The sequence below is a fragment of the Somniosus microcephalus genome, chromosome 9 (assembly GCF_052327205.1).
Source record: "Somniosus microcephalus isolate GS21.2 chromosome 9, FLI_Smic_1.0, whole genome shotgun sequence".
Classification (NCBI taxonomy): Eukaryota; Metazoa; Chordata; class Chondrichthyes; order Squaliformes; family Somniosidae; genus Somniosus; species Somniosus microcephalus.
The window spans coordinates 142,758,928-142,786,153 of record NC_140995.1 but is presented as its reverse complement, the minus strand read 5'-3'; the positions used below and the strand labels follow the sequence as shown (position 1 = coordinate 142,786,153).

General features: G+C 41.8%; 1 protein-coding gene across 1 annotated transcript; it reads right to left on the bottom strand.

Moving 5' to 3' along the window:
• On the bottom strand, positions 1-27,226 carry LOC147112742 (cellular communication network factor 6-like). Its single transcript, XM_085998214.1, has 5 exons — positions 27,219-27,226; positions 25,022-25,311; positions 17,261-17,515; positions 14,224-14,444; positions 1-513 (listed from the first exon to the last, which is right to left on the bottom strand). The coding sequence occupies exons 1-5, from the start codon at positions 27,224-27,226 to the stop codon at positions 238-240; spliced, it is 1,050 nt and encodes a 349-aa protein (XP_085854340.1). The 3' UTR covers positions 1-237.

The following is a 27,226-nucleotide window of genomic DNA, read 5'->3' as shown; positions in this document are numbered from 1 at the left end:
CTTTACAAATGGATCCTGTTTTACAGGACATAACAGAGTAAAATAGGGCTCTGAAATGAAGAAGGTATTTAGTCTTGTGGGAGATGCTGCACTTGATTTTTTTGTTGCTGTAGAACTTTTGGAGATTGGGTTTTTTTCTCTGTAGTTTAGCTGCATAAACATAGACATGGTATAAGCAAATTCACATTCTTCCAACGAGAAAACATGTACAATTGTTTTTGTTCTCTATGTGATTGACTACAGCAGTCTCAGATCTGAGAACATGCCCTCTGAGTCAATACAGGCCTGTTGACATTTGCAAGATGTGATCCACATCATCTTCCACATGATAATTCCTCCATCAGTACAGTTAAATTCTACTTTCACAGTTTTTTCTTGGTTAGGAACACAGCAGCGGGAATCTGAGCATGCACCACAGTATGTCGGTCTATAATTTCTTCTACTTGTGCAGCCAGAGAGAGCAAATTTTTCAGGCTTGGTATGTTGGAATGTCTGTAGACACTTCTTACCTCTCTAAAAGGAAAAAGGAAAAATGTAATGCTTATTTGTGTGTTTGTTAATCAATAAACAGTCCAACCAGAGGATGATAGAAGCCTCTAGTTATGCTATTTTGCTAAATAAATCAAGATCACACTTCCTTGCACTGGTTTAGCATCCATACTTGCACTATTGCCAATTTTGAAAAGGCAGCTAAAAGCAAGAAACTATTATTAAGGGAATCTTCCATTGTTTTGACCAGAATTGTCAACTAAACCTAGAGCCCAAAAATTCCACTCTTCTTTGGGTGGAATTCTGGTGTAGTTGATGTAGAGACACTAGAATTTGGGGCATTACACAGGCACTTCTTCTACTCACTGTCCAATATCCTGGATGCAGTTTAGAACATAAGAACATAAGAAATAAGAGCAGGAGTAGGCAATACAGCCCCTTGAGCCTGCTCTGCTATTCAATAAGATCGTGGCTGATCATCGACCTCCACTCCACTTTCCTGCCAGATCTCCATATCCCTTGATTCCCCGTGAGTACAAAAATCTATCTATCTCAGCCTTGAATATACTCAAAGACTCAGCATTCACAGCCCTCTGGGGCAGGGAATTCCAAAGATTCACAACCCTCTGAGTGAAGAAATTCCTCCTCCGCTCAGTCTTAAATGGCCTACCCCTTATCTTGAGACTGTACCCCCTAGTTCTAGACACTCCAGCCAGGGGAAACAACCTCTCGGCATCTACCCTGTCAATCCCCTTCAGAATCTTGTATGTTTCAATGAGATCACCTCTCATTCTTCTAAACTCCAGAGTATAGGCCCATTCTACACAATCTCTCATCATAGGACAGCCCTCTCATCCCAGGAAACAATCTAGTGAACCTTTGTTGCACCGCCTCCAAGGCAAGTATATCCTTCCTTAGATAAGGAGACCAAAACTGTGCACAGTACTCCAGGTGTGGTCTCACCAAGGCCCTGTACAATTTTAACAAGACGTCCTTACTCTTATACTCCAACCCCCTTGCCAACATGCCATTTGCCTTCCTTATTGCTTGCTGTACCTGCATGATAGCTTTCTGTGTTTCTCGCACGATGACACCCAAGTCTCTCTGAACACCAACATTTGAAAGTTTCTCACCATTTAAAAAATATTCTGTTTTTCTATTCTTCCTACCAAAGTGAATAACTTCACATTTCCCTACATTATACTCCATCTACCACCTTACTGCCCACTCACTTAGTCTAACTATATCCCTTTGCAGACTCTTTGTGTTCTCCTCACAGCTTACTGTTCCACCTAGCTTTGTATCATCAGCGAACTTGGATACATTATACTCGGTCCCTTCATCTAGGTCATTAATATAGATTGTAAATAGCTGAGGCCCCAACACTGATCCTTGCGGCACCCCACTAGTTACAGCCTGCCAACCTGAAAAAGATCCATTTATCCCTACTCTCTGTTTTCTGTCCATTAACCAATCCTCTATCCATGCTATTATATTACCCCCAACCCCATGAGCCCTAATCTTGTGTAATAACCTTTTATGTGGCACCTTATAGGATGCTTTTTGGAAATCCAAATATACTACATCCACTGGTTCCCCTTTATCTACCCTGCTAGTTATATCCTCAAAAAACTCTAATAAATTTGTCAAACACGATTTCCTTTTCATAAAACCATGTTGACTCTGCCTAATCATGTTATGATTTTTTAAGAGACTTGATACCACTTCCTTAACAATGGATTCCAGCATTTTCCCGACGACTGATGTCAGGCTAACTGGCCTGTAGTTCCCTGTTTTTTTTTTCTCCCTCCTTTCTTGAGTAGCGGTGTTACATTCGTGACTTTCCAATCCACTGGGACCATTCCAGAATTTAGGAAATTTTGGAATATCAACACCAATGCATCCACTATCTCTTCGGCCACCTCTTTTAGAACCCTAGGAGGGCAGCACAGTGGCATAGTGGTTAGCACTGTTGCCTCACAGCACCAGAGACCCGGGTTCAAATCCAGCCTCAGGCGACTGTCTGTGTGGAGTTTGCACATTCTCCCCGTGTTTGCGTGGGTTTTCTCCGGGTGCTCCGGTTTCCTCCCACAGTCCAAAGATGTGCGGGTTAGGTTGATTGGCTATGATAAATTGACCCTTAGTGTTAGGGGGATTAAATACGTGGGGTTACAGGGATAGGGTGGGATATGTGTCGGTGCAGGCTCGATGGGCCGAAATGGCCTCTATCTGCACTGTGGGGTTTCTGTGATTCTGTGATTCAGGCCGTCAGGTCCAAGCGATTTGTCGGCTTTTAGTCTCATTAGTTTCTCTAGTACTTTTTCTCTACTTATATTAATTACGTTAAGTTCCTCACTCTCGTTAGACCCTTGGTTCCCCACCATTTTTGGTATGCTTTTTGTGTCTACTACTGTGATATTTGTTTAACATTTCTGTCATTTCCATTTCCCCCATAATAATTTCTCCTGTTTCAGCCTCTAAGGGACCAATGTTTACCTTTGCTACTCTTTTCCTTTTTACATACTTCTAGAAACTCTTACAATCTGCTTTTATATTTCTTGCTAGTTTTCTCTCATTCTATTTTTTCCCTTTTTTCAATTTTCTGGTCAACCTTTGCTGGTTTCTGAAACTCTCCCAATCCTCAGGCTTATTATTATTATTTGCAACATTATAAGCTTCTTCTTTCAATCTAATGCAATCCTTAACTTCTTTAGTTAGCCACGGTTGGATCACTTTCCCCGTGGAGTTTTTATTTCTCAATGGAATGTATTTTTGTTGAGAATTATGAAATATTTCTTTAAATGTTAGCCACTGCTTATTTACTGCCATACCCTTTAATCTATTTTTCCAATCTACCTTAGCCAACTCACCCCTCATACCTATGTAATTGGCTTTATTTAAGTTTAAGACTCTAGTTTCGGACTTAGGCAAGTCACTCTCAAAATTAATGTGAAATTCTATCATATTGTGATCACTCTGCTCCAGAGGATCCTTTACTATGAGATTGCTAATTAACCCGGTCTCATAACACAATGCAAGAGGGAACTAGATGTAATATCTCCAAGCTTGCAGACAACACAAAGCTGGGTGGGCATGTGTGCTGTGAGGAGGATGCCGAGAAGCTCCAGTATGATTTGGACAGGTTGGGTGATTGGGCAGATGCAAGGCAGATACAGTATAATGTGGATAAATGTGAGGTTATCCACTTTGGCGGCAAAAATAGGAAGGCAGATTATTATCTGAACGGCAATAGATTGGGAGAAGGGGAAGTGCAATGAGACCTGGGTGTCCTTGTGCACCAGTCGCTGAAGGTAAGCATGCAGGTGCAGCAGGCGGTTAAGAAGGCAAATGGTATGTTGGCCTTCGTAGCGAGAGGGTTTGAGTACAGGAACAAGGATGTCTTGCTGCAGTTGTACAGGGCCTTGGTGAGACCATACCTTGAGTATTGTATGCAGTTTTGGTCACCTTATCTGAGGAAGGATGTTCTTGCCATGGAGGGAGTGCAGCAAAGATTCACCAGACTGATACCTGGGATGGCAGGAATGACGTATGAGGAGAGATTGGGTCGATTGGGCTTATACTCGCTGGAGTTTAGAAGAATGAGAGGGGATCTCATTGAAACTTATAAAATTCTAACAGGACTAGACAGACTAGATGCAGGAAGGATGTTTCCGATGGCAGGGGAGTCCAGAACCAGGGGTCACAGTCTAAAGATAAGGGGTAAGCCATTTAGGACAGAGATGAGGAGGAATTTCTTCACCCAGAGAGTGATGAACCTGTGGAATTCTCTACCATAGAAAGCAGTTGAGGCTAATTCATTAAATATATTCAAGAAGGAGTTAGATATATTTCTTAAGGTTAAAGGGATCAAGGGATATGGGGAGAAGTCAGGGACAGGGTACTGAGTTTGGATGATCAGCCATGATCTCATTGAATGGCGGAGCAGGCTCGAGGGGCCGAATGGCCTACTCCTGCTCCCATCTTTTATGTTTCAAACATAGCCAGTTCCCTGGTTGGTTCCATGACATATTGGTCTAGGAAACTGTCCTGAATGCATTCCATTAACTCATCCTCCAGACTACCTTTACCAATTTGATTTGTCCAGTCTATATGAAGATTGAAGTCCCCCAAGATTATTGCATTACCTTTGTTGCAAGCTCCTACTATTTCTTGATTAATATTCTGTCCAATGGTATAGCTACTGTTAGGGGGCCTATATACTACTCCCATCAGTGTTTTATGCCCCTTGTTACTCCTTATCTCCACCAATACTGATTCTACTTCCTGATCTTCCGAGCCAAGATCCTTTCTCGTTACTGTCCTTACGTCATCCTTTATTATCAGGGCTACTCCCCCTCCTTTTCCATTCTTCTATGCATCATGTTTAAGAATTTTTGATTTTTTTTTTCTTCCTTCATGGTAACAATTTGGGAATGAGCTGTGTTTAAATGTTGATTTTTTTTAATGAATTCACTAGTTTTTTTAAAAAACTACAGCAATGAACATGTGTATTAAAGCCAGATGAGTCAGTTTGTGGAATGTCACAGCATACTGTTGATGGAGGCAATTCAAAATATGAAACAACAAATATGAATAGCAACAAGGACATTTCAAAAGTGTCTAATTCAAAAGAGATCGAGCATGAGTTAGCAGGGTTATCAGCTAAAGAAAAAGCAAAGGAGAGAGAGTTTCAGCTAATAATAGTGAGAGTTTCAAATACAGCTTGAGCAATGTAGAATGACAGAAGGGCAACGCAAATAGGAAGAAGGGCAAGAAAAATGCAACCTGCAGGGGGAGTGTAGTGTATGTGCCTTTAAGAGCCCCATGTGTACTGTAATTCCGGTAATGTCCACTCGGGCTATATAAGCCTGTATATTATGTTGTATCCGTTAGTTCCCCTCCAGACTTTGCTTAGTAAACACCTATGAAACCAACTTCTGTCTTCAGTGTCTCTATCAACACACAGACACAACAGTGGCAACAAAGTGGAAACGGACTTACCTGCAATTCGGCAGCACCTCAAGGACATCGATTCCTCTGGCGTCCAGAAGAATCAAGAAAGTGAAAGAAGCTGTGGTTTCACCAGCTGGCCAAGCTGGTGGCAGGTACTGCGCTAATCCTTCCTGGGCGTCAGGCTGGGGCTCCAGCGGCTGGCTCTACAGCTGGGCCAAGCAGCGAAAGCGGAGGCAAGCAATAACAGACGGGGAGGGAGCACTCGGGAGACGGCCGGCGCTGCAAGCAGGTCGGCGTTCAGAACTAGAGAGAAAGTCCAGCGGGAACGAGTCTCCAACTGTAAATAAATAAATTAAAAAAGAACGGAAACCGCGGGAAACAGCGTTGTCATCGGCAGCAGTGGCGGGAAAGCACGGGAAGCGCCATATCTTTTCTGCAGAAAAGAAAGAAAAGCGCGGGAAGCGCCATATCTTTTCTAAGATGCCTAAGGCTGGCAATATTGATGCTTTTAATAACGAGATAGAGGATTGGACCACATGTGGAAAGAGTGGAGGTATATTGCACTGCAAATGGAATAGAAGATGAAAATAAAGCTTCAGTACTGCTAAATCTAATGGGCGCAAAGACATACGGGCTGTTACGAAATTTAATCACTCCAGCCAAACCAAAGGACAAGAATTTTGAAGAAATTGTTGATACCCTACAGGAGCACTTAAACCCAACACCGCTGCTGATAGCGGAACAATTCAAATTCTTCAAGAGAAATCAACACAAGAATGAAAGTAACGCTGATTACCTCACCAAATTAAGAAAGCTATCAAAACACTGCCAATTCGGGGCAGGGCTAGCAGATTATCTTCGAGACAAATTTGTCTGCGGTCTCTTAAGTGAAGGAACACAGAAAAGGCTGCTTTCTGAAAAAGATTTAACACTGGACAAGGCTTTCAGTATGGCTGTATCATACGAAGCAGCCGCAAGAGGAGCTGCAGAGATACAACAAAAGGCACAGGACTTCGGCACCCATGAAATGACACAGGGTTTCGAGAGATGTTATCGCTGCGGCAGATCCACCCATGACCAGAGGGACTGCTGGTTCAAGGACAAAGCATGCAGGCAATGCGGAAAGATTGGACACATTGCACGGGTATGCCGATCTGGACAAAAAAAATCCACAGACAGGAAAAAAAAATCAATAAAGAAAAGTACAGAAAGGTACAAATGATGACGGACAGTAGCTCCGAAGACCAGAAGAGCGATAACGACTCCGAAAACAAGAGACTAAGCTGTCGCAAATTACATAATGTACTTGCCAAAGATGATTACCAGACCATTTGGGTTACCCTCACGATAGCAGGGTCCCCAGTTAAAATGGAGCTAGATACAGGATCAGCTCTGACCGTCATAAATCGACGGGATTACGAGCGGATATTTCCGCATATACCTTTAAAAGACACATCCATTATCTTGAAAGCATATACGGGGCAGAAAGTATACCCCAAAGGAAAAATAAGGGTGCCTGTTGTATAAAACGGCAAGGAAATACAAAAGTTGTATTTATACATTCTACAAGATGGTGGCCCACCGCTGTTGGGACGTGAATGGATCAGGAAAATACGTTTAGACTGGCACTCCATTCAGGCACTGACAGTGACCAGTAAGAAAAAAAACGATGATGATGTCATACCTGAACGATTAAAAGACATCTTGGCCAACGCCAAAGAAGTGTTTCAAGAGAAACTAGGAACCTTGAAAGGCATCACCGCCTCAATAAAAGTGGAAGATGCAGCAGTTCCCAAGTTTTTTAAAGCAAGACCGGTGCCATACGCAATTCGTCCAGCAGTCGAGGCAGAGCTGGAGAATTTGGAAAAAACAGGCGTATTATCCAAAATAGATTGGAGCGAGTGGGCAACACCCATTGTTCCAGTCATGAAGAAAGCATTGAATAATGATAAATCTGAAGAACAGAGACAAATTTGCATCTGTGGAGACTTCAAGGTGACGGTAAACCCGGTCCTTCACACAGTACAGTATCCTCTTCCGAGGATAGAAGATATTTTCGCCTCACTATCCGGAGGGAAACGTTTCACCAAAATTGACTTGGCACAGGCATATCTACAGATGGAGGTTTAAGAGGCCTCTAAAAAATATCTCATGATAAATACACACAAAGGTCTGTACCAGTACAATCGACTGGTTTTCGGAGTAGCATCCGCTCCAGCTATCTGGCAAAGAGCTATGGAGCAAGTCCTCCAAGGGATTCCGGGGACTCAATGCTACCTAGATGACATCCTTGTAACAGGAGAAAACGACAACGAGCACCTTGCCAATTTGGAGCAGGTGCTCACTAGGCTGAGAGAACGGGGCCTACGAGCAAATCGCCTCAAGTGCGAATTTTTCCAAAATCAAATATCATATTGTGGCCACATAATTAATAAGGAAGGGTTGCATAAGTCACCTGAAAAAATTGAAGCGGTCATAAAAGCCCCAGCACCTGAAAATGTTTCACAATTAAGGTCGTTCCTGGGATTAATAAATTACTATCATAAATTTTTACCGAACTTATCAACTCTTCTACACCCTCTTAATGAACTGCTACAAACAGGAGTAACTTGGAAATGGAGCGAAGACTGTAAACGTGCCTTCCATAAATGCAAAGACTTAATCACGTCCAAAGAAGTTTTCGCTCATTACAACCCATCACTGCCAATCAGACTGGCATGCGATGCATCCCCTTACGGCATAGGAGCAGTATTATCACATAAATTCCCTGATGGCTCGGAATGGCCGATAGCTTTTGCGTCACGCTCATTGAACTCAGCTGAGCGTAACTATGCCCAAATCGACAGGGAAGCACTCAGCCTGGTATGGGGAGTGAAGAAATTCAACCATTACCTACATGGACAAAAATTTACCTTGTTGACTGACCATCAACCCCTCATCTGCATATTCAACCCTAAAAAGGGTGTTCCCATTATGACAGCGCAAAGGCTACAGAGGTGGTCCCTTTTTCTAGGGGCACACCAATACAACATAGAATACAAAGGATCAAAACAGCATGGGAATGCTGATGGGTTATCGCGCCTACCATTGCCAATGGTAGAAGAGGCACCTACAGTAGACCCAGTGGAGATGTTCCACTCAACCATAGTGGAATGTCTACCAGTAACAAATTCTGCCATTGAAAAGGAAACGAGAAATGACCCGACCCTCTCACGAGTCTACGACTTAACGGTGAAGGGATGGCCAGCACATGGCGAACCACTGTTGCCAGCATTCTCGCAGAGAACAGCTGTCAGTATGCCGAGGAACCTTGATGTGTGGATCCAGAGTGTTGATTCCACCCAAACTCCAGGATAAAGTGCAAAAGGAGCTTCACGAGGGGCATCTGGGTGGAGTGAAAATGAAGAACCTAGCCAGAGCGTTTGTATGGTGGTCAGGTATCAATGGAGACATAGAAGAATTGACCAAGAGCTGCCTAGGATGCCAGAAGGTCCAAAACGCTCCACCCCAAGCCCCTCTACATCCATGGGAGTGGCCCTCCTCTCCCTGGCAAAGGGTACACATCGACTTTGCTGGTCCATTTATGGACTCAATGTTCTTAATCGCGGTTGATGCACACTCCAAGTTGCCGGAGGTAATAAAGATGTCCTCCACCACCACGGAAAAAACCATCACAGTATTAAGGACCATATTTGCCAGGAATGGGCTGCCGGAACAGATCTGTTCTGATAATGGACCGCAATTTGTGTCCGAAGAATTCAGGAAGTTCTTAAAAAACAATGGGGTTAAGCACTACACGTCCGCCCCATACCATCCCGCCACCAATGGATTGCCTGAAAGGTTTGTCCAGACCTTCAAGAAGGCCATAAAGGCCATGGGTAATGAAGACATAAAACTTCAGCACAAGGTGGATAACTTCTTGTTCGACTACAGGAATGCAACACATATGGTTACAAACCAAACTCCCGCCATGATGTTCTTCAATAGAAGCCTAAGATGCCGGCTGGATTTGATCAAGCCCAACATCAGAAGGGACGTGGAGAACCGGCAATTTCAACGCATGAATGAAAGGCCAACTAGAACCTTCCAGATAGGTCAACAAGTTTTGGCCCGGGACTACCGTACCGAGAAATGGCAGCCTGGAACTATCTGCACACGACTAGGACCGCTGATGTATACCGTGGACATCGGAGAAAGCATAATAAGGCGCCATGCTGACCAAATCATAGAGTCATCCGAAAAGGGACAACCTACACCACAACTCTATACACCTAACGATGAAGTAGAGATACCCATATCTACCTCCGATCCAGTGATATTGGAACCCGATGAACCCGACACTGGCATTCAAGCCGAATCAGCCTTGCCAAAAGAACCTACTACACCACCAGAAACCACTACACCACCGAGGCGTTATCCGGACCGAGTCAGGAAGCCTCCAGAGAGACTGACTTATAATTAATTAACTGCAGCAATGTGTATATTATTTTTCTTATAACATGTAATTAATAATTACTTAAAATATTATGTACTGGTTAGCTAAAAGGGGAGGAATTGTAGTGTATGTGCCTTTAAGAGCCCCATGTGTACTGTAATTCCGGTAATGGCCACTCGGGCTATATAAGCCTGTATATTATGTTGTATCCGTTAGTTCCCCTCCAGACTTTGCTTAGTAAACACCTATGAAACCAACTCCTGTCTTCAGTGTCTCTATCAACACACAGACACAACAGGGAGGGAATGATGCAAAGCTGAAGCGAATGAGTAACAAAAAGTGCCAGCTTGAGGCTGACCAGAGGGAGAAAGAGCATCGTCATATTCTTGAACAGACAGAGAGGAACACTCATCTAGCTGGCTCATGCCACGTCATGAATGAACAACTCGGAGCTAGCAACTTATCCCACCCCGGGTGAGGCCAGAGGTTGCCATCCAAGCAGGTCAGAGATCTGAATATAATGGGATCAGTGCCTGGAACTTCCACAGGGCTTCTCTCAATTATCCACTGTAACTTTGACAGAAATCAGGAGAAACGGGGTAAATAGCCATTTATGGTGGAGAACCTGTGTGGAAATTATGACCCTAGGTATTTTAAATGGGGTAAGTTAGGACACAAGGCGAACCACTGCTGGACTCTTGTGATGCAATCTCAGAGGCCTTGTGAGCTCATAAGGTATGCGACGGTCAGTAATGTGACGATAATCAATGTAGGTAGAGGATCGATCTCCTTTCTCAAGTGGATGTAAAAGATCCCCCAGCACTTTTCAAAGAAGAGCAGGAGTGGGGTGGGGGGGGGGGGAGTTCTGCTGGTGTCCTTACCCACAGTCACAGTAAATGGAATGCACAGAAAGGGGTTGAGAGACACTGGTTTTTCACAATATTTATTAATGCCAGGTGAGGGGCTAGCATAATTTAAAGACCAAAGTTGCCCACATTCAGGGACTGCAAGTAACCACAGAGTTTGGCTGGAATATTTTGGCTATGCAGGTATCATCCAAGCCATTCAATGTCTTAATAACGAATGATATGGACACCAAAGGGGTGATAAACAAACAGCTCAGGGTAAAGGAGATCAGAACAACACAGTTCAGGACTGGCCTTATTGGTTCAGCACAGGCATGAGCAGAAGTTGCTGAGTGAGTTTAGGGTTCTAGGGGTTCCTGCACATAAAGAAAATCGATACTAAGGTGATTTTGGGAGGATGACTTGCTGGGCCGTCTGTGCACTTACAATTTCCTGAGATGATCTCTCTATTGGGAGTGCAGGAATGGAGAATCGCACTTATAATTACTGCTATGTTTTGGGTACTTTACACTTTTTTACTCCAGTTATTTTTGGTTTCTGTGTGTCAGAATACTCCCGAAGGTGAGCCCTAGGTCCTTGTGTCTTTGAGAATGTGTCCACTTATCATAGAATGGTTACAGCATGGAAGAAGGCCATTTGGCCCGTCAAGCCCATGCCGGCTTTCTGCAAGAGCACCTCAGTTAGTCCCACTCTCCTGCCCTTTCCCCGTAGCCCTGCAAATTTTTTCTTTCAGGTATTATCCAATTCCCTTTTGAAAGCCGTGATTGAGTCTACCTCCACCACCCTTTCAGGCAGTGCATTCCAGATCCTAACCACTCGCTGCGTAAAAAAGTTTTTTCTTATGTCGCCTTTGGTTCTTTTGCCAATCACCTGAAATCTGTGTCCTCTGGTTCTCGACCCTTCCGCCAATGGGAACAGTTTCTCTCTATCTACTCTGTCCAGACCTCTCATGATTTTGAACACCTCTATCAAATCTCCTCTCAGTCTTCTCTGCTCTAAGGAGAACAACCCCAGCTTCTCCAGTCTATCCACGTAACTGAAGTCCCTCATCCCTGGAATTATTCTCGTAAATCTTTTCTGCATGCTCTCCAAGGCCTTCACATCCTTCCTAAAGTGCAGTGCCCAGAATTGGACACAATACTCCAGTTGAGGTCGAACCAGTGTTTTATACAGGTTCACCATAATTTCCACGCTTTTAGCCCGTAAGCTTTTTTAACTGCTTTCTTAACCTGCACTGCCACCTTCAACGATTTGTGCACATATACCCCTAGCTTTCTGTTCATGCACCCCCTTGAGGATTGTACCCTTTAGTTTATATTGCCTCTCCTCATTCTTTCTACCAAAATGTATCACTTCGCATTTTTCTGCGTTAAATTTCATCTGCCACGTGATCGCTCATTCTGCCAGCCTCTCTATGTCCTCTTGAAGTCTATCACTATCCTCCTCACTGTTCACTATACTTCCAAGTTTTGTGTCACCTGCAAATTTTGAAATTGTGCCCTGTACACCCACATTCAAGTCATTAATATATATCAAGAAAAGCAGTGGTCCGAGTACCGATCCCTGGGGAACACCACTGTAAACCTTCCTCCAATCTGAAAAACAACCATTCACCACTACTCTCCTGTCACTTAGCCAATTTCATATCGATGCAGCCACTGTCCCCTTTATTCCCTATTATGTAGCACTTTGTCGAACACCTTTTGGAAATCCATGTACACCACGTCAACCGCATTGCCCTCATCAACCCTCCCTGTTGCCTCATCAAAAAACTTGATCAAGTTGGTTAAACACGATTTGCCTTTAACACATCCATGCTGGCTTTCCTTAATTAATCCACACTTGTCCAAGTGACTGTTAATTTGGTCCCTGATTATTGTTTCCCCACTACCGAGGTTAAACTGTAGTTGCTGGGTTTATCTTTACACCCATTTTTGAACAAGGGTGTAACATTTGCAATTCTCCAGTCCTCTGACCCACCCCCGTATCTAAGGAGGATTGGAATATTATGGCCAGTAGCTCCGTGATTTCTTCCTTCACTTCCCTCAGTGTCCTGGGATGCATCCCATCTGGTCCTGGTGGCTTATCTACTTTAAGTACAACCAGCCTCTCTAGTACCTCCTCTTTATCAACTTTTATCCCATCCAGTATCTCCTCTACCTCCTCCTTCACTATGTCTATTGGCAGCATCTTCTTCCTTGGTGAAGACAGATGCAAAGTACTCATTTAGCACCTGAGCCATACCCTCGGCCTCCATGCGTAGGTCTAATTTTTGGTCCCTAATCGGCCCCACCCCTCCTCCTTTACTATTTATATGCCTATAGAATACTTTTGGATTACCTTTTATGTTAGCTGCCATTCTATTCTCATACCCTCTCTTTGCCCCTCTTATTTTCTTTTTCACTTCTCCTCTGAACTTTCTATATTTAGCCTGATTCTCAGTTGTATTCACAACCTGACATCTGTCATGCGTGCTCTTTTTCTGCTTCATCTTACTCTCTATCCCTTTCATCATCCAGGGAACTCTGACTATAGTTGCCTACCTTTCCCCCTTGTGGGAATGTACCTCGACTGTACTTGGCTTGATATCTCATTAAAGTATCGTAGCAAAACGTGGGTATCCTTTCTTAGACTACTTCAGCTATTCTCTGCCTCAAGAATCCTCTGTTTTCAAAAATTGTAGAATAATTGCAATAGACTTTGTTTTGGCTTTAATTACAAAACAAATTTATTAAACTGTAATAGAACAAACAAATAGTAGCAATGGAAAAACATTTTTACAGTAGTTAAACTTTTCTAACTCCTCATAGAATAGAAAATAATAAATAGTTTGCAACTCTGTGCCAAAACTATAATATAGTTTCTTACATAGTGATTCTGTTTTCCTTTCATCAACTTCAGGGTTTATGTTGATCCTAAAGAGAAAGCTTGGGGAGTTTATTGGACTGAAGATGCCAGAAAAAACATCCCGCAGGGAGAAAAGCTGCAGTTTGAAGGTAATTGAAGTCCTTGGGATTAGTTAGTTTTTGTTTCTTCATATCTTTGGGGCCTTTGGCAGACCAACAATGGAACCTGCATGTGCCTAAAGGAGGGGGCAAGCTGAGTGGAATTCTTGGGGTAGTACGGGGACGCTCCAGACATGCCCCCAAATTATTGGATGTGGGGTTGTGCGAGGAAGAAAAGCCCATCTGTGTGGATTGGGATTCCAACTGAGCATCCAGGTTCTTTCACACATTTTGCACCCACCCTCTTTTTGAAAAATACGCAATTTCTGCCCTTCCCCAATCAACAGTTTCAGGCCCATTGCGTTTACATACCAATCCCATCTCTGACTACCAGATGGCCCAGTGGTATGCCTGTTATTTTCAGGTGGTGTCTTCGTCACTGTAGTACATGAATATTTACTTCCATGCAATCAAATTAACTTTTTATCTCTCTATCACTCTCTCTCTCCCCCTGAAAAAATGTTGCTAATGTGACTGGTAGATTCTTTCCATTGTGATTTACCTTCAGATTTTTCAATATGCTTGTGTTGCAAGGTCGAATAAAGCACAATCTACTTTCTCTCCCAAGTTCACACTTGCTGTTGTCATTTGTCACTCTGACTGAAATTCCTATGTCACAGGATTTTGAACATGTGCTCCATGGAGTTGTTTGAAGCATGCATTTCTTCCGCCATATTACTGGTCTTGCCTTATAAACTGGTAATATAAATAAACATAGGACTAAGACATGTCAATACAGAAATTAATTTGTCTTCAGATTCAAGTTTAAGGCCCATGGTATTAAAGATGAAGTAATGGCATAGAGAGAGATGGCTGAAGGATAGAAAGCAGAGAAGGATGAAATAGATCTTTCTCAGATTAGTAAGATGTAGCTAGCAGTGTGCCCTTAGGATCTGCATATACATAAATTATTTGGACATGGATATAGAGAGATCACTCAAAATTTGCTGACAACAGCAAATTACACCACATAGCAAACTGTGAGGAAGAATGCAGAAGATTACAGGATATAGAGAGGTTAGGGTATTGGCAGATAGGTAGCAACTGCAGTGAAATAGTTTGGAAAATAGAGAATGGAAATATAATCTAAACAGTAAAATTCTCAATGGACTGCAGGAACAGACAGCTAGGGGTACAGATAAAAAAAAGATCTTTAAAAGCAAGATTGCAAAATAACTTTAAAAGGGTTCATGAGTTTTATATAAAAGAGAATTTAATACAAGAGTAAAGAACCAAAGATGATTCTGTACAAGACAGTCGCAGTACTATGTTCAGTTTTTGGCAATGCCCTGAACCTACCTGCATTTCTAGGGCAAAGTCATTAGCCCACCCCTGATGTGCCCCCAGCATGCACTTGGAAACAAGGAACTTCAGCAGTGAGAATGACTACTGGCATTGGAGCCCTCTGGCTACTGTCCAAAAGCAGTGCCAATCTCTGTCCTGAAAGGAAAGCAGGACTTATCTTGGGTCCTCGGGCCTTTGTTGCCTGTCCCCCTCTAATCCTTCAACCGGAGAGCATTATTTCCACTTCATTACCATGGACCTTACATTACTTGTGCCTGTTGTAGGTGCACGTACTCTTACCACTCCAAAAATCGCAGGACAACATCAAGGGAATGACGACCCATGTGTCATGGTTCTCTGCCTCTTTTCCTCACTTTGCACTTTGGAACTTAAAAATCAACCCCTCTACTGGAGCCATGGAAAAGGTGTAATTTACTAGGATGATACTACGGAGGAAAGAATTGAAAAACATGGACTGCATTTCTTTGGAGCAAAGAAGGTTAAGGAGGGAGCTGGTAAAAGAATTAAAGTATTTGAAAGGATAAATAGTGAAAACATTATGTCCACTGGGTGGCAAATAGGTAATTAGAGGGCATACATTTTGGATTAGCATAAAGAGGAAGGTTAGGAGATTTTTTTCCATGCAAAGAATGATCAAAATATGGAATGTATTACCAAAACTTTCAATTGAGGCTGAGTCAATCACAGCATTTGAGAGGGAATCAGGTAAACACTTGAAAAGGAAATATTTGAAGCATGCAGGGAAAGAGCAGGAAAATGTGATAGTAGATGAGTAGATAACATTGATGTATAGTTAGCAGTGGCACAAGCACAATAGACCAAATGGCTATTCGCACTGCCCAGCTCTCTCCCCATACAGGGCTATGGGATTCGTTTTGGATTGCTCGAACAAAAAGCTGGCTCAAACCTATTGGGCCAAATGACTTCCTTCTGTGTTGTAGACTTCAATAGCTCTATGCTTAAATTTCTGTTCCGTTTAGTAAAATTATAATACTGTAGTTAAAACCAGAAGGGAAACGTCATTATAACTTGTCAACCCTGTAATATTACTCTATCCATCTATGACACTAATAATAGAATTGGGAGGAGGAAAGAAGTGATACATGTGGCTGTGTAAACATTTTCATATACTTTGTAAGTCTCGTTATGGAAATAGAAAATGAGAGGGACATCTTACTTTACTTTACCAGACATCCCGTCCAAATCTATCGTTACTTCAATAGTTTTGGAAAGACCCTGTTAGGATATGTAAATAATTCTTTTAGCTGATCATGTATTAATTATAGTACTGTACTTTATTAAACAATATTAATTTAGCATGAAAGCTGATGGAATATGATGAAATAATATACAAAGAGCATGTTGGGAGGTCCCACTGGTTCTGATAACCAGTTGGTTGGGATACATCCATGTGATCCTTGTGTGCCACAAAGTTTTTACATTTTCAAATGATGTTAAAATGTTAGCAATATTTTTTGGTCTTACTGCTGTACTAAATCTTTACGAAATCAAAACCCCTTCCTGGACAGGATTAGTTCTCTGATTATGTTATCCGCATAATATTTAAACAAAGTTATTCAAAAAAATAAATGTCGGTGTTCTAATCCCAGATTTCAAAAAATTCCCTTGCCTTATATAAATAAATGTAACTTAACAAAAATAAGCAATCTCTGGTGTGACTGTTTAAAATTCATTTTTCTTGCAATCACATACTAACTCTCATTTTAAAAAAAAATGAAAATGCTGAAAATTTTACATTCCTTAAATGTTAGAATCAGCTATCTTAAAAAAGGCTGCATTATAAAACAATTCTATGCCAGTATTACATGGTCTGTACTCGGTGCCAATTTTTCTTTTTATTTATTTGGATTTTAATTCCCAGTTTGCCTGTTTGAGTCTTTTTTCTTCCATATCCACAGATTTGCAGGCTCCTTCAATATCAATGCTGTTCTGTGATTTTTCTGAGAGCACAAATGCCAAAAAGGGCCTATGAGTAATCCAGGCTATTCTACCTCGAGTGGAGGCATCGCCACATTTTTGGCTGGCTAAGAACTGACCAAATCCATCACACACCTGTCAGACAAGTCGAAGTGCTATCCATTGACTTAGCTGAGTATGACCAAATGTGTTACTCCTTCACAACTGAGGTATAAACATTATTTACATTGGCAACCACAAGACTGTGTGAACTTACTTAAATCACCTACCAGACATTACTCTATATGCTGTAGCCTGCTGACTCTTCCCTCCAGTCTCATCACAAGTGGACTTTTCACAGCAATATTCAGCGCTCTTTATGGCCTTGGGATTTCTACACTGGCCAGCTGCCAATTTCTTTGTACAGGTAGGCGTACATCCAAACGCACCATTCACACATGTGCATTTATAGTGGCAGTGAGGCTGGAATGTCTGACCATGCGCATAATAGATTCCATTTAACGCACACCCAACTCCAATAGTATCTAGAGAAAGCAAAGAGCAGTTTGAGAAATTAATAAGTAAATGATATATAAAATATAGGTGTCAAAAGTATAATTGCCAATCCCCATTTTTGAAACCCTTTAAACAGATAAATATTTCACTACTGTCCTAGCCTATTGGCTGTGCAAGGTTCTAACCAACTGAATTTTGATTTCTGTGGCTTTGAAAATGATAATAAATGGGCAGTTAACTACCATGTCAGGAGAGAGGAGAGAATATTCTAGATGTTGACAACATTTCTGCTCACTTATAGGAAAGAAATTGTAAATGTGGCAGAAAAAGGGTTTTGACAGAACTTTCACCAGTGATATATATTTGTGTGAAAACAATTTTTCACACACTCAAAATCCACCAATGTTATTAGTTGCAGCTGATTGGATATCTGGGGGTTCTCTTGCCCAGACAAATGGCGTAAACATTTACACTGTTTTATCAGGGTTTCTGTTGCTCTTCCACCAAAGGGGTGATGAGTAGGAGAAATTCACCCCCCCCCCTCCTCCTTACTTCTGCAAGTTGAAATTTTTGTGTTGTCATGCTGGATGATTAGGCAAGGAACTCTGGCAGAACTTCCCTTTTCAAATACAGTGGAAAATTTGCCATAAGTGCCCTTTCTGCCAGTGTCTTGGATAATGGTCCCTTATAATGAAGGCTATTGATTTGTGGCTTTCATGGTAAAATAGTCAGAATCATCCTTTATTATAGTAATTAAACTTGACTTATTCAATCACTGCAAAACAGTGGCCCTGTCTATAACCATTCATCAAGTATCAAGTTCTACTGTTTGAAAATGTGACACATTCACAGATCAAATATCAAGTATAAAATAGAGTAACAAATTACATTGATACTGTTGCTTTATGTGTTTAAAGTATACTATACTGATGTGTCTAGTGATTTTTATTTGAACAAAATTGTCCGTAATCCAGAGTCACTCAGCATTTAAAATATGAGGCAGTAATCATGTCCAGGAGTTCAGATGATATAAGACACGAGAATGATGTCATTTGCACTTTGAGATTAAATTACTCTCCTAAATTTACTGAATAATTATATACAACCTAGTGAGTTTTCTTTTCTGTACAGTGACTTGTTTTCATTGCTGTTGAAAAACTCACAAGCGTAGAATTAGAAGGAATTTTAGTTTCATTAAGAAGTACTGAATTTATGATGTGAGCTGTGTGTTATAACCCTCTTATTTTCAATAATGAACCGCAGAACTGTTCAGTCAGTGAGTTGCTGTGACCAGGATGGGCATAAATGTTACACAACTCCACAATTATGTTCTCCCAGCTGTCTGCCCAATATCATTCTTCCATTCAGGTCTTCCTGTAAGCAATCCCACCATTTTAGCTTTTGTTATCCATACAGTTTTCCCCCCTCTAACACCCACTCCATCATCTTCTAAGGCTACTACTCTCAGATCATACATCACTTGAGCCCTGCCCATATTATTCTGCTCACTGTATTTCACTCTGTTATTTGTACACAGGCTACACTTTCTCACCATTTCACTTATTGGGTGCGCTGATCAAGTTAGTAAGACAGAAGAAGAGAGAAATGATGTTGAAAGAGATAGAACATACAGTAAAGCGGAGTTTAGCATTGAAAAGCCTCAAAGTAGGCAGAATGTCTTCCGATGTACTAAAAGGGTGGGGGACCCGAAGGGCTTTAGAGTGGAGAATTCAGAAAGTACCTTACATTTGGAAATTGGCAGTAATTGTTCAATCACATCTGGAACAGGTCAGGAAGGAATATAAATATTCCAGAGACAATAGTGTGCTTAGTATGCCTCAGTCATCTCATAAGGTAGGAAACCAACCAAAAGGAATACGTTACCACTTGGAATAAATCCAAGAACTCTTGAAATAAGTACGTGGATGTAACTACAGGCCCATTTCTCGGTGTCTCAGTCTGATGATGCTGAGCTATTTTTTTCAATGAAAAGTCTTGAGGCTAGGAACTACTGTTGGTGGCATTAGTGAATAAATGCTTAACGTGTTGCAATTACACCTCCATCCATTATTTTGGCTGTGGCTTTAATCCATTTATTTTAAATGGGTTAATGCCTCTATTAAAAAAAGTAGACAGAAGAATGTTAAGTGTTTGCTAATATTGGTGATTGTAATTTCTAATGTAAGGTTTCCCTTCAGCCCTTCATTCTTCAGTTCTTAACTAGTCACTGTTTCAATACCGGTCCGTACTAAATAGTTAGGTGCTTTTTGGCATGGATCATTTTTTACAGTTCTGCATCCAAGGCTCAGACTAAGGAATCAGACCAAAAGAAGTCAGACAACAGTCCAAAGATGTGTGATTTGTCTGTTAAAACTTTGAAGTAGGCTATCTATTCTACTTTTTCCATCAGGCATTTAGAGCTGACATTCAGACAGTTTCTTCTGCTTATGTGGGGAAGCATCTTTTGCACCAACTGGTGCATGGATCCTGACATAAGGAATCATGGTTTTGGCATTGGCTATCATGGATACATATATTAGGAGAGATGGTTTGGTCTTTGGCTCACCCTCAATAGTGAAAGAATGGAGATGCCAATGGCACTATCTTTTGCAGTACTTTCAGACTCTCAAAGTCTCAGGATCCTCCTGCCTTGTATGACAGGGACTACAAGAGAGTGAGCCCAGAGCAGCATTAACCGAGCTGGGAGGGTAAGAAGTAGAAAGATTCAAAGTGTGACATCACAGGAAAGCAGGGAAGCGATTGGTTGGTCAATATTTCTCTTTTTCTTGGGTATTGGTTTAAATTAAAAGCCTGGATTAAAAACTAAGCATTCAAAAATTAAACACTTAATTAATTAAATACATTAGAGATGGCAGGGCAGGCGATGTGTTACTGCTGCAACATGTGGGAGCTGTACGACCACGGCGACCACATTTGCAGTAAATGTTGGTTGCTTGAGGAACTTCGGTTCCATGTTGATGAGCTGGAGTCCAAGCTTCAAACACTGCGACACATCAGGGAGGGGGAGAGTTACCTGGATGCTGTGTTCCATGAGGCAGTCACACCCCTTAGATTAATTAATTCAAATTTGGTCCGTGGTCAGGGACAGGTGGGTGTGACTACAAGCGAGGCAGGTATGGGGACCCAGGAGGGAGTGTGGAGGAGCCTCAGCCCTTGCTCTTGTCCAACAGTTACGAGATTCTTACTCTCTGTGTGGGCGAGAGCAGGAACTGCAGTGAGGATGAGCAAACTGACCACAGCACCGTGGTACAGGGAGCCATTCAAGTGGGGGGAGCAAAATGAAATGTGGTAGTTGTACAGGACAGCATAGTTAGGGGGACAGCCAAGAACATGAGCCCCAAAGGCTGTGTTGCCTGCCTGGTTAAAGGATAAAGGGTAAAGGACATCTCCTCTGGGCTGGAGAGGAACTTAGAGTGGGAGGGGAAATATCCAATTGTCATGGTCCATGTAGGTACCAATGACATAGGTAGGACAAAGAAAAAGGTTCTGCTCAGAAGATCAAGATGTAGAATTAATTTGGGTGGAGATAAGAAATAATAAAGGTAAGAAGTCACTGGTGGGAGTGATCTATGGGCCCCCAAACAGTAGCCACACTGTAGGACAGGATATAAATCAAGAAATAATAGAGGCTTGTAAAAAAGGTACAGCTATAATCATGGGAGATTTTAATCTTCATATTGATTGGACATAGCAAATTGGCAAAGGTAGACTTGAGGAAGAGTTCTTAGAGTATATGCGGGATGGTTTCTTGGAATATTATATTGTGGAACCAACCAGGCAGCAGACTATTTTAAATCTGGTAATGTGTAACGTGGCTGGATTAATTAATGATCTCAAAATGAAGGATCCTCTTGGGAAGAGTGATCATAACATGGTAGAATTTCAATTCAGTTTGACGGTGAGAAAGCTAGGTCTCAAACTAGTGTCCTGAACTTAAAGAAAGGTAATTACAAAGGTATGAAGGCAGACTTGGTTAAAGTGGACTGGGAAAATATATTACAGGGTAATACTGTAGAAAAGCAGTGGCAAACATTTTAGGAGATATTTCATAACTCTCAGCAAAGATATATTCCAGTGAGAAAGAAAGACTCTAAGAGAAGGATGAACCATTCGTGGCTAACTAAGGAGATAAAGGTTGGTATCAAATTGAAAACAAAGGCATTCAATGTTGTGAAGAATAGTGGCAGGCCAGAGGATTTGGAAATTTTTAAAAACCAGCAAAGGACAACTACAAAAATGATAGAGAGAAGCTAGCTTATGAGAGTAAGCTAGCAAGAAATATAAAAAACAGATAGTAAGAGCTTCTACAGGTATATAAAAAGGAAGAGAGTAGCTAAAGTAAACATTGGTCCCCTAGAAGATGAGTCTGGAGAATTAATAATGGGAAACAGAGAAATGGCGGAGACTTTGAACAAATATTTTGTATCGGTCTTCACGGTAGAAGACACTAAGAGCATCCCAATAATGGATAATCAAGGGGCTATTGGGGTGGGGGGTTGGGGGGGACTTAAAACAATCACAATACTAGAGAAAAAGTACTAGGCAAACTAATGGGACTAAAGGTGGACAAGTCCCCTGGACCCGATTTCCTGCATCCTAGGGTCTTAAAAGAGGTGGCTGCAGAGATAGTGGATGCATTGGTTGTAATCTACTAAAATTCCTTGGATTCTGGAGAGGTCCCAGCGGACTGGAAAACTGCAAATGTAATGCTCCTATTTAAGAAAGGAGGGAGACAGAAAGCAGGCAACTATAGACCAGTTAGCCCAACATCTGTCATTGGGAAAATGCTGGAGTCCATCATTAAGGAAGTGGTAGCAGGACATTTAGAAAATCATAATATAGTCAAGCAGAGTCAGCATGGTTTTATGAAAGGGAAATCATGTTTGACAAATTTGCTGGAGTTCTTTGAGGATGTAATGAGTAGGGTGGATAAAGGGGAACCAGTAGATGTTGTGTATTTGGATTTCCAGAAGGCATTTGATAAGGTGCCACATAAAAGGTTACTGCACAAGATAACAGCTCACAGGGTTGGGGTAATATATTAGCATGGATAGAGGATTGGCCAACTAACAGAAAACAGAAAGTCAGGATAAATGGGTCATTTTCAGGTTGGCAAACTGTAACTAATGGGGTGCCACAGGGATCAGTGCTGGGGCCTCAACTATTTACAATCTACATTAATGACTTGGATGAAGGGGCCGAGTGTAATGTAGCCAAATTTGCTGATGATACAAAGATAGGTGGGAAAGCAAATTGTGTGGAGGACGCAAAGAATCTCCAAAGAGATATAGATAGGCTAAGTGAATGGGCAAAAATCTGGCAGATGGAGTATGAGGTGGGAAAATGTGAGGTTATCCATTTTGGTAGGAAAAATAAAAAAGCAAATTATTATTTAAATGGAGAGAGATTACAAAATGCTGAGGTACAGAGGGATCTGGGGGTCCTCGTACATGAATCACAAAAAGTTAGCATGCAGGTGCAGCAAGTAATTAGGAAGGCAAATGGAATGTTGGCCTTTATTGCAAAGGGAATGGAGTATAAAAGTAGGGAAGTCCTGTTACAACTGTACAGGGCATTGGTGAGACCACACCTGGAGTACTGCATACAGTTTTGGTCTCCTTATTTAAGGAAGGATATACTTGCATTGGAGACAGTTCAGAGAAGGTACACGAGGTTGATTCTGGAGATGAAAGAGTTGTCTTATGAAGAAAGGTTGAGCAGGTTGGGCCTATACTCATTGGAGTTTAGAAGAATGAGAGGGGATTTTATTGAAACATTCTGAAGGGGCTTGACAGTGTAGATGCAGAGAGGATGTTTCCCCTTGTGGGGGAATCTAGAACTAGGGGGCATAATTTCAGAATAAGGGGACACCTATTTAAAACGGAAATGAGGAGGAATTTCTTCTCTGAGGGTCGTGAATCTTTGGAATTCTCTTCCCCAGAAAGCTGTGGAGGCTGGGTCATTGAATATATTTAAGGTGGAGATAGACAGATTTTTGAAAGGTAAGTGAGTCAAGGGTTATGGGGAGCAGGCAGGGAAGTGGAGTTGAGGCCAAGATCAGATCAGCCATGATCTTATTGAATGGCGGAGCAGACGCGAGGGGCCAAATGACCTACTCCTGCTCCTATGTCTTATGTGTGTTTCTGACTTGCAACCCACAGGCAAACCATATTTTGGTCACCACCATCCCTTTGTTCTTATACTAACAGAAGCTCCTCACACCTGCAGAAAACTTGGATGTAGTAGTAGATTAGGCATTAGAAGAAGCACACTTGCAAGGTCATCAAGCACATGATTGTGAATATCACCTAATAAATTTTCCTTAACGTGGACTGCTTCTGTTGGGAACAGTAGTTTTCTACAATTTCCCCAATTGGTAACCCAATGTTTGTGGGAAAAATTTTCCATTTGAAAAATGAAGAATAAATGTTCTGCCTTTTTGCCGGACATGTAAATACTTTAATGTACTACAGATGTTGCACTTTCGAAATACAGATATGCCATTCTTAAGGGTATAAATGTGTCTAAAGTAGACAGACTGGGGTCGATTTTGTCGAACCTGTCGGGAAGAAGGCGGGACTTTCCCTTTCGGGTTCCTGACCCGCCTACTTCGACGTCCGGCCAATCCGCGTGATTTTCCCTTGATTGACCTTGTTGAGCCCGCCCAGCGGGCTCAGCAGGTCAATTAAGGGCCACCCGGCAACAGGTGACGTCACAGACTGAAATTTCATCTGTCAAGGTTTCTGACAAATGAAATATCAGTGTTTTACAGCTGTTTGAAGCTGTCAAACACTGACAGTCTGATTTCTAAGATGAGTCCTTCTGCGCATACTCATTTAGAAATCTCAGCAGCACTAAAAGCTGAAGGCTGTCACTTTTGACAGATCGCAGCCGTTCAGCTTTCAGTTCCGGCTGAGTGCTGCGCTCCCGACGGCTACAGGAAGAAAGGCTGTTAAGGTAAGTAAAGGTAAGTAAAAGTTCTTTACACACTTTAGACACACCAAACACACTTACCTTTACACTCATGCACCCATCACTCACCTGAGTGCCGACATCGCGACTCCTCCAACTCATTCAACCCGACGGCCCGCTGCTCTAACCTGGCATGGTTTGGAGCCGTCGGGAAACCCACACGAAACCCCTCAAAATGGGGATTAGGCTAAAAACTGCCTGTTAACTACCTGTTAACAGGCAGCTAATTGGCACTAATCCCTTCCCGCCTGGTTTCGGCGGGTCCCAGTGCGGGGCAGGTACCCGCCGCCCCTGAAACTTACGTGGGGCAGGGTTTTGGGCGGGATGGTGTCGGGACCCCCAAAGTCGGGATTTCCCCCCCCGCACACGCCTGAAACCCCGCCTGACGGCTCCCCGAAAATCTAGCCCACTGTCTTTCTTTTCAAAACAAAAGTAACATTGACATAACCATTGCATTCAAATATAATGATAGAGTGAATTAAAAGATTCTAATTCATTATTTTCATTATTGAACAGAAAATTACTGTTGGGGTTTAACTTACGTGCACATACTCCAAATTCATACTTAGGCCTATCACCAGAATAGTCACAGTACAAGTCCTTGTGAGGGTCACAGGTGTCCGCTTCAGTGCAGAGCTCCCCAAATTGCTTTGCACAGGTTTTGCAACATCCACAGCCATCAGTTACCAGACTTACTCCAGGTGGACATAAAGGTTTGCGTGGGCATTTGCACGGCCATTTGCAAAACTGTCTGCGTTCAGGAGCTTCTTCAAATTCTGCTGTCTTCCTTCCAGTTTTCAGAACTGCTTGTTGTGCTTGACTCTGTTGTATTCTGCATAATAACTTAGATACAGTTAAAACCCTTGAGGAACATGATCTTGTCTCAAAGATCTACTGTTGTGATGTCTTTTTAAAAATCGAACGGTAACAAACAATTCTCATTTACTTTAGTGTCTTTGGGGAAGAGTTTCCGCTTGTTTTCATTAGTAATAGTCGCACAATCTAGGCGGAATCAGCCGAGCCAGCGCATCAGATCGAGGAATTTTAAACGTAAGTGAGTTACGCTCAAAACCTATTATGGTCGTGTTTTCTGCGATCTTTTATGCTGGTTTAAGATTCAATTCACCTGGTTCAGGTCCCGCCCACAAAACTAGCCTTGCCCTCCCAGATCCAAATTGCAAGATTCCACCAATTGGGCTGGTTAGGGAAGGCTCTTCAAATTGCACTAATTTTCATGGGTGCACAGGCACTAATAGGCACGTTTAAAAAGTTTTTACATATCAGAAATATTTAATTTATTAAGACTGATGACTAGTGTATGCCACTGAAGCTATTAAATAGTTTAGTAAAGTTTTTTAAAGTCATTTTCAGTGAGGTTACTCACAGGTGGAGGACTGCACACCTTTATTAAAAATATATATTTTTGTGATAAACCCATTTTCAGCTGTATTAGTAAAACTGCACCAAGTTATCACTCTTAAATACTTTTAATGGAAAGAAAAAAAAAAATAATTATGTTCTATTACGCTGCCCGATTATGCTGGTTTATTGAAGATTTTACGGTTGTGATTATGCAAATGAATTTTATCGGAAACTTGAACTGCAACCTAACCAGCGCAATTTCTAACACATTTTGGGTGTAATTTCCCGATTGCGCCCAAAGCAAAAACTTTTCCCCCTTGTGATTATTTGTGGCTCTTTTTTTATTCAAAGGAAGTATTTTTGATTAAAAGCAAAGGGCTAATGGCATAGTCTGTGGAACTTGGCCTATCTGGTGAGTCCATCTCTGGATGGCTTCCATTCATCTGAAAGGGGATTGATATTCATTTTCAATTGTGGATGCCAATCCTGGTGCTGAAATAAATAAAGTTCAGTATTACTCCCCTTCCTGAGACTTAATGGGTAAACACACACTGTGATTTGCTGAGGATCTGTATAGACCCAGAAGTAGACTTGACCTGTGTTGAATTAGCTAATCTCAGGGTAGTGGTCAGAGTACTCCAGTTGGCCTCAATGTCCTTGGTTTAGTGAGGGAACAAAGTAGGTATGGATCCTACTGCTGCTTATGCAATAATCCTGGCAGAAAGTGTGCAAATCTTAACATTGGTTGAGGACAACACTAGACTTTGCTGAAATGTGTTCATGGTTAAATAGGCTGCCAGCACTCATTGTCCAGATCACACATTAAGATGTGGGAAAGATAGTAGAAGGTTGCCAATATCCATAGGTCCATAATCTAGACCGAGTCAACACCTCCAGGGAAGGAGAAGTGTAAATTGGAGGAAATTCCATGGTCAGTATTGTATGAGACCTGAGTCATGGCTAGTGCTGAACTTTATATTTTGCTTATTCCCACTTGGATAAATAGGAGCTGTTCAAAAATGAATCCATTGGATGCATCATCAAAGCCCATCTTTTCTAAGTTAGAACCTAAGTTGCACAAAGTAGAGCACCTCTTGTCAAGTAGGAGACCTTGTTACATATGTTTTTAAAGTGTTTTAAGGGGAATACTTCAGATTGAAAGTACTTTAGTGTTTCTTTTTAATGTTAAATTTTACCAGGCTTCAAAATGACAAAAACCTACTACCCATATGATTTTATTTCAGTCTGCAATGTAATGTCCAATATTTCTACAAGCCAATTAATGAATGTTTTTGAGAAATTGGTACAGTTGGCTTCAGATAAACAAATGCCCTGTTCAAACATAATTCTGACCCAACTACAAATGTTCCACTATACCGAGCCAT

Bases quoted from the DNA above. Each gene is read 5' to 3' on its own strand.
- LOC147112742 (XM_085998214.1), bottom strand. The intron at 17,516-25,021 runs GTAAGTTAAACC...TGCTTTCTCTAG, and splicing joins TGAATTTGGAGTATGTGCAC to ATACTATTGGAGTTGGGTGT. The intron at 14,445-17,260 runs GTAGGTGATTTA...TTATATTACCAG, and splicing joins AGCATATAGAGTAATGTCTG to TTTATAAGGCAAGACCAGTA.